Source organism: Typopeltis vanoorti, chromosome 18 (genome assembly GCF_054136105.1).
Source record: "Typopeltis vanoorti isolate ZY-2024b chromosome 18, IOZ_Tvanoo_1.0, whole genome shotgun sequence".
Lineage (NCBI taxonomy): Eukaryota > Metazoa > Arthropoda > Arachnida > Uropygi > Thelyphonidae > Typopeltis > Typopeltis vanoorti.
The window spans coordinates 46,488,460-46,504,758 of NC_143566.1; the positions used below are offsets into that span (position 1 = coordinate 46,488,460).

Genomic DNA, 16,299 nt, shown 5'->3' on the forward strand with positions numbered 1-16,299 from the left:
ACTATAGTCCATAATGTGGTCTGACCAGTGCCTTATACAGTGCCAAAACCACCTCCTCATCCCTACATGTTAGTGCACCTCTTATCATATTGGCAATACAATGTGCAGTCTTTGCAACACTTGCAATATACCTTTTAAACTTTGGCCTTCCGTCAACCTTCAGTCCCAGATCTCAAATATCATCCATCTTCTGCAGTATAGCACCATCAGTATAATACATAGCCTTATATTTCTGGACTCCAAAATGCAATACCTTGTACTTATTAATAGTAAAACTGCAACTCCACTCATTTGTCTAAACCAAAAGTCTATTCAAACTTCCTGAAGGGAATTAACATCAGCAGTGCTTTTTGTAATTCTCTCCAACTTTTCATCATCAGCAAACAACTGATAATCCCCAGTCAGTTCACATGATATATCATTCATAAACAAGTTATACAGCAAGGAGCCTAAGAATCTTAGGGTATGCCACTGGTTACCCTCCTTTTTTGACACCCTGCTGCTTCATCATACATATCTTGCTGGTATTGTTCAGAGAGCCAATTTCTGATCTGTCTAACCAGTATACTATCCTCTGTAGCTTGTACACCAAGTGATAGGATAAAATATGGGATATCAAACGGTTTTGCAAAGTCTAAGAAGATCACTATATGATTCTTCCTTAGCTAACACACTTGTTACCTTATCCTAAATTGCTAAAACAAGACCCACCTGTTACAAATCCATGCTGACCATCATAAAGAATCATATGCCCATCAATCCAATTCTCTATTCTACTCCTAACCAATTTCTCCAATCCCTTAAGTACAACTGCTGTTATACAGACCAGTCTATAATTGGAAACTTTTGTTCTAGAGCCATGCTTGTGGAGTTGTACTATTTTGCCTTTTTTTCACTTCTTAGGAACCTTACTCACTACAAGAGTAATTAAATAGCCAGGTCAAGAGTATAGTTAACTGTTATGCACATTCCTTAAGAATACGTAGTGATATGTCATCCATTCAATCAACTCCTGATATACCTCTGATTCTTTCACTTTCAATTATCCTAAGACTTGCCTTCCTTCTACATATTGCACAGCATTGTTTACATCAGTATGATATACGCTGATGAAGTGCTCATTCGATAATTCCCCTGTGTTCTTTGCAACGGTCATTCTGCTACTGTGATTATCCACCAATGTCGACTTGCCATAATTATTCTTCTTGCTTGCAATATTTCAGAAGAATTCCCTTGAATTAACCTTGGCCTGACCAGCCAATCTCCTCTCATATTGCACCTTTTCTTTCTTGCCACGATCGTAACCTTTCTTACCTGCAGTTTTTTTTTTTTTTATTTCTAATGAACCTCATCACCACCAATTGCCTTGTACCTCCCCCGCAATATTTTCTTTTCCAACACAGCTTGCTTAATTTCACTGCTCATTCATTTCACTCCTGCTCTATTTACTCGCTTAATTTCTAGTGTGCAGTTATATAATGCTTATGTAAGATACCGCTTTATGAATTCCCATGCTTGTCAACATCTTTTTCTGCACAATTCATCTACCCAACATATTGATGCTGGTTGATCACCCAACTTATAATTCCACATATACCCCTTTTTTTGACAGTAACCTTTTCTTGTTTAGCCACTTCCCAGCTAACCTCACAATCACTCTCTCACCAACCAGCTCAGTGTTAATATCTCATTAACAACCACATCTTGTGAAGATATCACAAATCTAACACTCTAAAACCTCTATTGCTTTCGTCACATACTCCATAAGATATCATGAAATTTAACAAACTCATTCTCCTTGTTCCCATACACTATCTCTGCTTTCCAATCTATATTCCTGTAATTAAAATTTCCCATCAAGATCACCTTCTTTTTTACATGCTCAACATTTGCCTAAACATTTCACAATCAGTATTCTCTACTTCACACCACTCAGATTCAAAATCTGGGCATGCACTATCAACTTCCACAGCACAGTTCATCTGCGAGCATTAACAGTACTCCCCTTCCTCCTCTTTTCACCTTCTTATTCTTCTGGAAAATATCCCTCTATTTCTATTCCTGACAGTACATCACCCACAGAGAACCAATTTTTCACTTACGCTGATTATCTTTGGGCATACTGCCTCAATCAGTGTAACAAATTCAGCTTTCTTTCTTATTTTGAATTCTTCTTAAATTTGTATACAAACATAAAAATCTTACTGTCTTTCAGAATATTCCACCAACACAAATAAAGAATGTTGTTATATAATTAAAACGAAATGCATTATTTTTTATATATGAAATTAATTTTGTCTGTTAATAGTAACAGCAATTTTGTTGTTACTATTATTGGTTTCTTTTGTATCATAATAAGTTATATTTTATTATTAAACCCTTTTTTTTTTCTTCATAGGTTAGAAAAAATATTACAGCTTGTCAAGTATTAGCAAATATGTGTGTCCTAATGAATTACAAGATCAGCGGAGATAATGATGCATGCTCTGAATACTTGAAGTTAACCAGTTCGGCAACTGGGCGTCCGATTCAGTGGTGAATTTATAAACTTTTAAATGTGAATTGAATCTATAGAATATTAACCTTATCTTTTCATTCTATGATATTCATAATCATCTGGTATAACACAAGTCAATAATAGTCTCATGGTTTTGTTTTAGTTCATGTGTTATATGTCAGGTGTCTATAATTGCTGTCATTTTTATATCTACTAAAGCAGTCCTGAATGCATTAGTATTTACATTTTGCTAACAGCATCAATTTAGTAACAGTATTTATGTTGGTTACTACCTGCTAATCTTTGATCTTCCATTTTGTGTAAGTGATCATTTCAGTTTATTTATTAGTTTTCCTTGAAAATTTTTACATTATTAATAATGACAAGGTCTTTTCAAATATTTTCATTTTTAATGTTGTTTCACCATCGATGCCATTTATTCTTTGTCTTAATATTCTTCAGAAGTATTGATCAACAGTTTTGTTTTATGTATGTAACTTACAAATACATATCTTAAAATTATTTGAACATTGTTATATATGCTGCTTAGAAAGAGTCAATGGACACTCCCCCCCCCCCCCTATGGGCAAGGTGCATTGCATCATGTAATGAGTCACATCTTTGTAGCTGGTATAAATAGGAGGAATATGATGCTCCCAATTCAGTGCAATTGTGTCTGAGTGAAATACTTACGAAAAGGGAACTGATGGAGTTTGAAAGAGGCATTGTTATAATATACCATGTTGCAGGCCTATCTGTTCGGCAAATTGTTGACAAATTGGGTTATCCCTGGTCAATAATCAATGATACCATACTGAGATGGAAGTGCAGAGAGTCAACCTCAAGTGCTACCTGCAGTGGATGACCCACCACACTCACTGAACATGAGTGTAGGGTGCTATGAATGATAATATGCAAAAACTGCCCATTTGTTGGCCAACATGTTGAATATGGAGTTCCAGGCATCTAATGGAACATAAATCTGCACAAAACATTCAGAACCAAGGCTCAAAACATGGATTTCTATGGTTGGACTACAATATGCAAGTCCTGCATTACCTGAACTAATATGCAGCAGTGTCCTTCAATGGTTCAAAGAGTGTGTACAATAGAATGTGAAAGCTGTGTTGTGGAGCAACGAATCATGCTACACCCTTTACTGAGCAATGGACAGGTGTTGGTGTGGCAGATACCCGGTAAACGTCTCTTACCAGATACCAGAGTGCATAACCTGAACTATGAAATTTGAAGGTGGCAGTTTGATTGTATAATCCTTTTTTTTTTTTTTTCTGGTTTGGTCTCAGACCTCTATTTGTGGTGCCACAAACATTGAACTCTGAGAGGCATCTGAACATTCTAGACAATGCAATGTTTCCTACTTTGTGGTGTTTCTATGAAACTTACCATTGCCCTGTGTTATACTGCTGCTGTAATTGTGTGGTTTATGAACATAAACATCACTACACTTGACTGGCCTCCACAGAGCCCTGATCTCAACCTTATGTTGCTGGTTTGGTATTTTTACTGATTTCTTTTGTTCTATATGAGTTCATTCAACTAACTCTTGCCCATACCATTCTTGATTATTCTTAATATCTATTTCCATATTTAATTTGTTTTCTTCATTAAATTTTTTCTTAAATAGTGTGTTTCTGTTTTCCTGCTTACTTTCATTGATCCTTTCCCTCATGGTCACAATGTGATCAGCAGTCATTATTAAAAATTATGGAAACAACTACTGTGTTAATGTAAAACTTCAGTTTAATATAAACCACAATAATCACTCGAAGTTTTGGCCTTCATATCAAGGTCATCTAGAGTATATGCATGTATACAAAAAACAAGCTACATCACAATCTACATGGTGTGGTAAAGTCGCAATAATTTGGTCAACTATTAAAACTATAGTTGTTATATTATAGTTTTTATGCTGGATATATGAACTTAATAATGTAGTTCTACCATAATATCTCATACATCCTTTGAGGATATATATCAGGAATTATGATGAAGTCTTACATTTTATTAAAAGTAATATTCATTTAGCCCTTAATTCAAGTTCTATTGTGATCTTAGAAATTAAGCTAGTTATGAACCATGTGTTATCTGCATACCATAACCAGAATACACTGTTTAATTTTTTTTTCATAAGAAAGATCTCATTTCATTTACTGATCTCCAGAGATAATATTATATCTCTTCTTAGGCCAACTTACATCCCTATCTTTTTCTGGCACATATTTATTGTTCTTTTCTATTCAGAATATACCTTTTCATCTGTACATGTACTAACATTATAAAATTTTAAATCTGCAAAGCCTTCCTATGTTGCTCTAACATTTAAGATGGCAAACCAAAAAGCCTCACCATAAATGATTGATCCTATCCAAAAGAGTGCTTTTAGATTATTATTAGATTATGCTTGTCTCATTGATTTTCTATTAGATGTTCTTCTTTAAGCTATCCGCCATCATTCCTAACTTTCTTATATTGTTGTATACTATACAACAATATGAGCAGCAACTGGTTAACATTCATACAAATTCAGCTTAAAACTTAACAAACTGAAATTTTCACTTTCTCTTTCACATTCTGTTTTCCTCTGTTCTTTGGATTGCAACTGGCAATGAATTACAACCACTAGTTATTCAAGAAATATATTAATAGGTTCCTTCTTTATCCTTAATTACTTCTCCACACATGGCACTGTTGTGTTGAGTTTTGGCCTCATATGTGGAATTGATATATATTTAAAAATAGATTTAATGACATAAAAACTGAGATTACTTATAAAGATTTAATAAGATTAATACAACTAGTTTCGGCTTATAATAGCCTTCGTCAGGTATTCTTAAAGGAAGAGAATAGTAATAAACATTGAAGTATCTAAAAACTTGAAAATACAGGTAAAAAATCGCCACACATAATTGTTACATAAAAAACATTGTATTTTTTCAAGTTGTTCTAACAGGCATGCCATTGTACGCAAATACACAAATCCTTCTGAATCCTGTCCACTTAAACAACAATTTGAGTTATAACATCCCAGTTAGCCATGTTGCAGTTATTCAATATTGGCGTTCACATGAGTCTGCACGCATACTTGAAATAAACAATTTAGTTATGCAATAAATGATTTAGTTATGCATATCATAACTAAATATGGTTGCTGTTGACAACAGGGGCTGTAAAAAGATTGTTTTTATTTTTTACACATCTCTATAAAGAAAATTTTTACTATGAGTGTTAGTATTTACACAAGGGTTCAATTCTGATTGGTGCAATGACTTTTAACTGTTTCTTTTTTCTTTTAACTTTTCTTTTAGAATCCCGAAAATCACTGATTCAAGACCAAATGCAAAAAATATACACATTTAATAAAATTAAAACAATATATACACTTTAAATAAAATTACATAACTACAAAATACTGAATCCAAGGCCTTCTAAAATAAATCTACACTTTAGAGATTTTCTTATCCAAAAATATAAAAATCACCCATTCTCTGACTCATTCTATTACTGGATTGTTTAACATATACTTTCCATATGTTAAATGTTTCACGACAACAAAATGTTCATAGTTAGTTTCTTTGTTAGGGCCTTTTCCGAAAATATAAAATTTTCTACTTCTTTTCCATGGGATCCTTTTTTTCTCCCTTATATAGCGTACAATATTATTCTTCCTGTCCCACTGAAGTATAAATATTCTTACCTCTTGCAGTTCAATTTAACACACAATTTACTGTACCACAGAAAAAAGCTTTCTTCTACTGCTTCATAAACAACATATCTAAGTTGAGCTAACTCCGTCACCTTTTCCAGTGGAAATAACAAATAGATCCGGCATCTTTAAGACAGATGAAACTTTCCAATCAGTTTCAATTAAAAAATCAACTGCAATATCTTCTTTTATTTACTAAATACTTGTTGACAGTCTCAACTCCTCCAGTTCAAAGTTCTACGATTCCTTTTCGGAATCTTCTATTAATATTCTTCCAACTGTCATGTAAAAACTTAGACTTTCTAACAACAAACTTTCTCCAGTCTGCATTCTTAAACTTCCATTAGCTCTCTCTCTTGTTTTCCTTGTTACGCTGATACCGAATGGTCATTCTGTCAGCTGTCAATCACCCATCAATCTCCTCAGCAAGCATGCATGCTCCGTATAAAATGGCAAGCGAGAAGTTACGTATAATTGCTGACATGTTGTCTCTATTAGCATAACGAGAATGTCTTTACAAAACACAACGCTTGATAATTTTAAATTACAATAACAAGGATTGAAAGTAACATAATTATCAGAATCTAGTAAGTACATCAAAATTTCAAATGCTTTACATATCATTTTGAGAATAATAATATTATCAGTAATGGGCAGATCGCAAGTGCCATTGTACCTGTTATGAAACCCAAACTAATATTATACTAACACAAAGAATTTGTAAAAATATTCATAATTTTAAAGTATGATTATTTTTACAGGGAAATGTTTGGTAGTGACTAGCTGTTGACAATTGTAGTTAGTGTCAGTTTGTGCAGGCATTCTTTTTTCTAGTGGGAATTTATTTAAACATGATTTTGAGGAAAGAGTGCATCCACATGATTTTAAAAATTCTGGTTTCTGAATTTTTTTAGTCTGCTCTCTTGATTGACAAGAAACGAAGAGTGGAAGTTACTTTATATGAGATGTATAATTTGAATTTGTTTATTTCAAAGCTGATAATTTTTGGTCCCTTGAGTGTTGCATTAAATAGAATGTGTTATAACTTTAAAGTTGGGATTGAGGTTTTTTTTTTTTTTTTTTTTTTTTTTTTTTTTTTTTTTTTTTTGTAATATCTTGGAAATTTAATTTTAAGCCCTTTCTGACAAAAGAATTTTAAGTAAATGAAAGCAAAGGCCCTGTGTAATTTAGTATGTGAAAAATTCAGTAAAATAAAGAAAAACTTCAAAGTAGTCCTGGTGTTTTTGCATATCTTTCATGCAGAACATGAAACAACTAATACTGTTGATGGCTCTCAATACTATTTTTGTATTTGAGATTTTTGTATTAATAGGTACAGGTGCCAAGTCTACCCTAGGATATGAAGGTTGGCTGTTGAACTTCACTGGGTGAAATCATAACCTCATCATCATCATCAATTCCTGACACATACCATCAGGAGGTGTACTGGATCTTATGATAGTACTACATGAAACATTACATCATTACAAACTTCCTATCAACAATTTTCCTCCAGATTAGCCTGTTATCTTTCAACATTCCAATATTATAATATCATATATTTCAGTCTTCTAAAGCACTTTTTATTGTATCAATCCACCTATATCTTGGTCTTCCTCTGGGTTTTTTTCCTGCCCTCCTGCCAAGAACACTTGTTTAGCAAATCTTACATTTCCCATTCTGTTTAAGTGTCCATACTATACCATACCACCTGAGATTAGCTCTGCTAACACATTCCTGAATGCTAACAATGTCAACTTCTTTCCTGATATCCCCATTTTAAATATGATAGTTCAGTCCCCTAATCTTTCTCAGGACCATCATGTCTGTGGTCTTGTTTTTGATCAAGAGTTTTATTTTAACCCAGCTCTCAGATCCATAAGTTAAAATTGGCTTGAACACTATGTTATATATAGCTAGTTTAGTGTTTTAACTAATCTTTCTCTTATTCCATATAAACATATTCAGTTGACTTCCTACCATACCAGCTTTGATAATTCTACTGTCTATTTTCAGATTGAATTTGCCATCTGCACTAAAAACTGTGCCTAAACAGCTGTAATGTTTTACTTGTTCTATAAGTTCTCCATTCAGGATGCAGTTGATGTTTTCAGTGTTCCTGCCTATTTTCATTATTTTTGTGTTTTTAATACTGAATTTCACACTACATCTATTACAGCAGTTATTTAATTTCATCCAGGAGTCTTACAGACGTCTACTGGATTTATTCAGATGTATAAATTCATCTGCATAAAGTAAAGAGCTGCAGTTAACATCTCCAATTTTGATATTAGGTTTAATACCAGTTTCTTTCATAATGTGATCCGTATAGATGTATAACAGTGGAGATAATGTACACCCTTGTCGCACACGTGACTAACATCATACCAATTTCCTATACCTGAGTACTGTATAAGTCAAATAGAGACTATGTATTTGCTTGATATAATGTCCCATTTACACCATATAACTGCAGCATTTTTAAGAGCTTTCCTCTTGGCACCTTGTCATATGCCTTTTCCAGATGTATAAAACTTAATACAGATCCTTGTTATATTCCCATGATTTTTCAACTACACAGTGTTGACACACTTTTTTTTTTTTGAATACCAAGGCTTGGATGATGGCTGAGAATTTGGAGTGGAATAGCGGATGAAAGCCTTTATTCCTGTGAGGATGATTTCTGTTATTCAGTCTGAGCAAGTTGGATCAGAAGAACTGAATCAGCAGTCGGATGATGGGAAGGAGGAATAGAAGCCATGGAGGTCCTCCCAGTTAGCACCCTTGTAGTTCCAAATGAGACTGTGAACTGGTGGGTGTCGGTTATTCTGTGGCAAAAGAGACTGGTATGAGGTTGTGGTCCAAGAAACCAAAAGAAGAACTGACAACCACAGTATACTTGGCAGGGGAGCTTGTTAGGAAGAGGTGAAGTGTGTTGGTAAATTGGAGGATATTGTCTGGTATTCTGGTGGGAGGATTGATGATCTGAGATAAGTCATTGCTGATGGGGAACACCTCGACATCCCTGCCTACTTGATCGGCGAAACTGGAGAAGGGGAGCCAATATGAGTTGTGGACATTGAAGTCCCCAAGAAGGATGACCTCACTGTTGCAGTACTTAGACTGCAGAAAGTTCAGCTTTAGGGAGAAAGTTGAAGAGGTCAGTGGTTGATGGAGTTTGGAGAGTGATAGAGGGAGCATATGAAAAGGGCAGGTTGATTTGGTAGAGAATTTTGAGTCAAAGCAGATCAAATTAGTGGGGACACAAGGATTTGCAGACTGGAATGGTATGTCGCTTCTGACAAATGTACATGTGCCACCCTTGTGGTGGAAAGAACTGTGTAATGTGTAGTTTGGGCAGTTCAGTTGTACAGTGATTGTTGAGGTTGCCAATTGGGTTCTGAAAGGAATAATAATTCTGGTTTAGATGTCTGTAGATAGTGGTTGCACATTGTTTATATTGCTGTTTAGGCCACCAATGTTGAAGTGGATATGGAAGTAGATAAATATAGACAAAAAAGGAAAGAGAGAGGACGACCATCTACAAGATAGAAAGACCAGTGATAGGAAAATGCATAATCTTTGATGAGAAGAATTTTTGTAATGAATTTTGTACATATGTAAGTCTAGAGTGGAGGAGTGCTTAAGGGTTAAGGCTGGATAACTGGGAGGAGACCTTCGTGTGGCCTTTTGGAGAATGTGGAGAACTGACCAGTACTTCTGACCTCATGTTCATTCCTCACCTTTGTGGTGCACCCCTTTTGGGTATCTACTTGGATACTGACCAAACAAGCATGGGCTAATGGACAATTTGGGATTTAGCCAACCAAATTGTATTCTTATTGGCATAAATCATAATTCAAAATGATGGTAAACATGATAGAATTTCATGGCCGGGACGTCACCCAGTTAAACAAGGTCTTGTTATTTTCGTCAGGGAACCAGGATGAACACCGAAAAGTCAGCTACTGGAACAAACTCCAATTCGCTATCAGCAGAGATCAAAATGGGCACCATTGATAGAAAAGAAATGGAACTAGCAGAAGAATTGGATAAATACCACATCATCATAATACGTGTTACCGAAACAAAGATGACAAAAACAGGCAAGATCTTTCTAAGCAGCAGATGCAAGATGCTATATTCAGCAAATAACAATCAGGAAAAAGCAGTAACTATAATATTAAACACTAAATATGAGGATAATCTTGAATGGCAGGCAATATCAATTAGAGTGATGTGGTAAATATCATAATAGGGAACTGGACAATGAGACATTTATGCTTATGGTCTCACAGAAGGTTATACTAAGAAAGAAGTGAAGGAATTTTTTTGAGGCATTAGAGATGCCAGCTGACACAACAAAAAGAAAAAGAAGTTGATCCTTGTTGGAGATCTAAACAGCAGAGTAGGAAATGATTGCCAGAAATATAAGAAGGTTTTGGGAAAAAATGGAGAAAGAAAATGTTAAGTACCTGCTAGATTTCTGCTCAGGACATGGATTAGTTATTATTAACATTATGTTCCAACACAAAAATGTGCACAAATTCACACAGAGAAAAGAAGCAAGGAATAAGAAAAGTATTATTGACTGTTGTGAATAGTGATGTTTTCTCACTGGTTCAGGACACAAGAGTATATAGAAGATTTGAAATAGGAAGATCAAATTTATCCTTTTCAACACTAAACAGTGACTTCATATTGAAAACAAGGATGTGTAAGAAAGTTTTGAAACGAATCAAAGTTGAACAGTTATCAGATGTGAACCATAGACTCATTATTCAAGAAAAACTGAAAGAGTTTGAAAACGAGAACCAAACCCTGGAGATACAGTGGCAAACCCTAAAGAAACCTTTAATTGATTCATCCAGAGAGGCATGTGGTTTGGTAATCTGAATGGATAGAAAAATCATAACTCCATGGTGGACTCAGGAAGTTAAGTAAAATTGTTGATAGGAAGTTTGTAATGATATAACTTTTCATGTAGTACTATCACATACTGTGCACCCTCTGAGGGTATATGTCAGGAATTTGGTGATGATGATGATCAGAGGTGAACTGTACACTCACTGATATAAATATTATTGGATAAAGAAAAGGGTTTGAAAACAAGAACTGATCTTTGGAGGCTCATTAGTAAATTGAAGCATTGACTAATTCAGCCAGAGTGGCATGTGGTGCAGTTATCAGCAAGCCTAGAAAAATCAGAATTCCATAATGGACTCAGAAGTTAAAGAGGCAGTCATAGAAAAGAAGAAAGCATAACTCCCAGCAAGTAATTTAGCAAGTGCTCTGAGAGAATAATAATTAAAAAAAAAAGCAAGGAAATGAGGAAATGTGTAAAAATAGCTAAATACAAGTCCTAGGAAAACTTCAGTAAGAATATAGAAAATAAATATCAGTCAAGTGGTAAAATGTTCTTCAGGCTATAGAAAAGCTTAGAAATTGAGGAAAGAGTACTGTAAAAACAGAGATGATAAAAGTAACATGGAAACTTGGAGGCAAATATATTCTAGATCAGGTATTCCCAACCTTTTTGTTTCCTAGAGCACATTCTAAAATACCGATAGGGCGATGGGCACCATCTATTTTTTCAAGCAAATTTTTTGAATTCTTTTGTTAAATGAATACATACAAAGTTTACATTATAATCAAATGTTTTATTACTTAAAAGTTTGCATTATATAAAAATTTAAATATACATATGTAAGTTAGTGTGAGCTTTGGCATTGCATTTCATTGGCCAGTTCTTCATAATTAGGAGAATATGATGATATTCCAGTTCTTAAACTGGAATGAACAACTTCGAATGCGCGTCTACTTTACATTGTATGTGGGTGCCATGGTGCCCACGGGCATAGGGTTGGGAACCCCTGTTCTAGATGTTTGGATTGCATTTTGTTTCTAGTTTCAGTTTTTTTTTGTTCTGCAAAGTGATCATTCAGCCTGTTCTTATTTCTTGTATCTCTGTGTAAATTTGTTCACCATGTTTATGTTGGAACATGGTGTGAGGGCTAATTAGTCCATTTCCTGAATCAAAAATTCAGCAGGGACTGATAATTATTATTGGTTTTGCTGTTTTCTCCAATTTTTCATGACACACTTTCATATTCCTGGTATTATTTTCTATGTTAGATTTCTAATAAGAACCAGCTTTTACTTTATGTTAGCTTAAATGGTTCAAATAAGTCTCGTTGTCCAGTTCTTTATCTCTGAAATATAATCACTCAGGAGAATTATCTTTGTATTTGTTGTTGAAGACTATATTGAGCTTATTCTTTCCTTTATTATTACACAAATCTAAAGGCTTGTAGTTGTTATTAGAAGAATCTCAAATCTTGTCTTTTTGTCTCTTTCATTTCAGTAACACCAATGTCAGCATGTTAACATCTCTAATTCATCTTCCAGGTATCCCTTCTTTTTTCATTGATATTTCTTCTTCTTATGTTTATGGTGCTTCTCATGATTTCTGCTGATGTCAAATTTCAGTTTGTTCCACTATCTAACTTTATGGTGTTTGCCTTAGTTTTCTGATAAAAACAACGGAATCTTTATGTAACTGGGCAGTATCCCAGGTAGCATGACTTTCCATCTTGTTATAAATTAAAGATACCAAGAAATTATACAGGGTATTTCAAAATTCCACGTACAAATTTTGAGGGGAGGTAGAGAACTTCAAAATCAGCCATATTCACATAGGAAAGCATGACCAGAAACACCACCCAAAAGTGATCGGTGGCGCTGTTCACCAGCGCTCCAGGTGAGCATTTGGGGCTTCCTCATTCAAGCTTTCAATGTCATATGAAGCACATACATCATTTTACGAATGCTGAGATGGCAGACATGCAGCTCGTTTACCATATTATGTATCCAACTATTATTGAACTGTTCAGTTATGCCTAATAAAGTTTTTTATGCTACTTACTGCCTTGTGTTATTTCTGTATCTTTGTGTCCCTGTTAGTACCTACCGGTGGCTTTTCCGGACATGCTTTCCTATGTGAATATGGTTTATTTTGATGTTCTCTACATCCCCTCAAAGTTTGTATGCGGAATTTTGAACCACTCTGTATACTTGGTTTAATCCTTTATCCAAGTGTAAGCAAACAAAGTTTGTGTCTGAAGTTTGTGCTTACACTTGGATAAAGGATTAAATCAAGTATATAATTTCTTGGTATCTTTAATTTATAGTACAACCAAGTGGGGAAAAACTTTTAACAACTTTCCATCTTGTTGTACCATCATTGTATTTTTGTTAAGCCAATATAGAGTGTCATTTGGCTGGCTATTCTCATTCATTCAGTATCCAAGAAGATACCTACTAATGGGATGCACCATGAGCTGGTAAGGATTGGACATTAGGTCAGAAGCTCTAGTCTTTTATCCACATTCCTTAATAGGCTATGTGAAGTTGTTCCTCCAGTTATCTAGCTTTGACCTTAAGCAATCCCCATCACTTAAGCATTAAACATAAATTATTCATTGTATCATTTTGCTTACAACAGCAAGTCCCTCATAATGATATTTTTAAAAGTTAAAATTCTGAAAGTTTTGGATTACTCATATTTTGTTTTTTATTGAAAGATTAATTACATCTTATTGGAGGAAATCTTCATGTAATTGTTTTAGGCCTAAAGACAAGAATGCTCCTTGGTTATATTATCTTGAAGATGATGCCAAAACAGAATTACATAAAACCAATGTCCCCAATCAGTTTAGTTCTAATCCTGAATTACCAGTAAGTAAATACTAATAATAGTTTATCTCATTTTTAGCATAAATTAGAATTTTAATCATAAAACAATGAATGTCATAAATAATTGTTTAACAGTTCTTATAACTACATTGTGTGATGTAGTATAATGTAGTATTTGAACAACTACAATGTTTATTTGCACTTTGCAAGTTGAATACATTATTATTTCATCTAAATGGCTGCCCCATAAGTCTCAACGATGATGTCACACAGCTAGAAAATGTCCCAATTGTATATTTATATAACTTCCACCCATGAAAGTATGTAAACTTATTGTACATATTCTGAGGAGGGGCTAAGAAATTTTTAAATTATTTCTTTAAATTTTTATGTGAACAGTCTGGAAATCCTACTCTAAAACCAAATATAAAAGTTTTTCAAGCCACTTTAAGCTTCCAGACAGTGAAATTCAGCTTCCATCTAAAAATATTCAGAAACATCCAGCCCATGATGGAATTTGAACCTGCAGCCTGTGGGTTGGACAGTGGATACATTAGCCACTTGGTCAGCCAGACTGGCAAATTGGTATGTCATGTAGGGGGAAAAAGAAATTATTAGTAGTTTAAGTTTATAAAGAGTTAATAATTAATGTTTAATAATTAAAAAACTAAAATAACTGATGGAGAAGTTTACAAAAATTGTATGATATAAAATAAATTTAGTTTAATCCTTTATCCAAGTGTGAGCAAACAAAGTTTGCACCTGAAAGTATCTTCACGACTGGGGTAAGGTGGTACAACACTAGAGCAACTCCTTGCAAAGGTGGAGCAAGCTAACATCACTCCTAATCTCAGTATCTCTCATAATGCAAAACACATCTCCTTGTGGATATGTCTAATGTTATGCATTAAGGGACGAGCCACTACCCAGACTAGTTTCGACCTTATGAATAAGTAAAGCCATCTCTAAAAATTCAGACGATCCATAGGCCACTCAGTTGTGGGCGAAAGACAGTCCACCTCAGCGTTGGCTCCACTCAGTGATGGCCTTACACCCTCCACCACCACCGAGCAAAACCGCTCAAATTCCAAAGAAAAGCATTCACTGACAAAGCCCCTCACCAGGCCGTGCCGGAAAACACTTTCCCCCAGAGACTCAAATTGCTCCCTTAAGGCAAAAACCTTAAGAGAGCAAACTCATAATAGCCCCCCACCAGTTTCAACCTTTTTTGAGGTCTCCTCAGTGAGTAGCTAGGACTAGTTTCGACCTTTATTGAGGTCTCTTCAGTAGGAGCCAGGCCCAAGTGGAGATACCAGCCAGAAGCATTAGCAAGGTCATCTCTACCTATAGGAGTTGCCAAATGGTGTGCCACCTTTTTAATAAATTACTCTGGATTTAGAGAAAGATGTTGAAAGTTTATTTTTCACTTGGTTAGAATATTATAAATTTAGTTTAATCCTTTATCCAAGTGTGAGCAAACAAAGTTTGTGCCTGAAAATATCTTCAGGACTGTGGTAAGGTGGTACAACACCAGGGCAACTCCTTGCAAACGGTGGAGCAAGCTAACATCACTCCTATCTCAGTATCTCCCATAATGCAAAACACATCTCCTTGTGGATATGTCTAATGTCTAAGGTGTTGTACCACCTTACCCCAGTCTTGAAGATACTTTCAGACGCAAACTTTGTTTGCTCACACTTGGATAAAGGATTAAACTAAATTTATTTTATTCTAACCAAATGAAAAATAAACTTTCAACATCTTTCTCTAAATCCAGAGTAATTTATTAAAAAGGTGGCACACCATTTGGCAATTCCTATAGGTAGAGATGACCTTGCTAATGCTTCTGGCTGGTATCTCCACTTGGGCCTGGCTCCCACCGAAGAAACCTCAATAAAGGTCAAAACTAGTCTGGGTATTGACCCTTCCCTTAATGCATAACGTTAGACATATCCGCAGGGAGATGTGTTTTGCATTATGGGAGATACTGAGATAGGAGTGATGTTAGCTTGCTCCATCTTTGGAAGGAGTTGCCCTGGTGTTGTATCACTTTACCCTAGTCCTGAAGATATTTTCAGTCACAAACTTTGTTTGCTCACACTTGGATAAAGGATTAAACTAAATTTATTATATTCTACCCAAGTGAAAAATAAACTTTCAACATGTATGATATAAAGTTTTCAGTATAATTTTCAGGAGTGTTTGCGATTTGCATTTTGTCTGCACAAACATCATTTCGGAGTTTGATCTGTAATTGGAGAAATTTTGAACTTCAGCAGGAAACCCAAGTGCATCTTTTGATGGCAGATACTCTTTAAAAAAGAATGTTTTTCATGTGTCCTATATTAAAGAGACGAACTGTTCATGTTATCTATGATGAATA

At 34.8% G+C, this 16,299-nt stretch overlaps 1 protein-coding gene across 2 annotated transcripts in view; it reads left to right on the forward strand.

Moving 5' to 3' along the window:
* LOC150096630 (meckelin) overlaps window positions 1–16,299 on the forward strand; it is a 575,505-nt gene that overhangs the window by 161,467 nt on the left and 397,739 nt on the right. For both annotated transcript variants that reach the window (XM_090408005.1, XM_090408006.1), the window contains 2 exons: window positions 2,399–2,535; window positions 13,850–13,958. In XM_090408005.1, coding sequence (XP_090264131.1) covers window positions 2,399–2,535; window positions 13,850–13,958 — 246 coding nt within the window. The remainder of the gene's footprint in view (window positions 1–2,398; window positions 2,536–13,849; window positions 13,959–16,299) is intronic.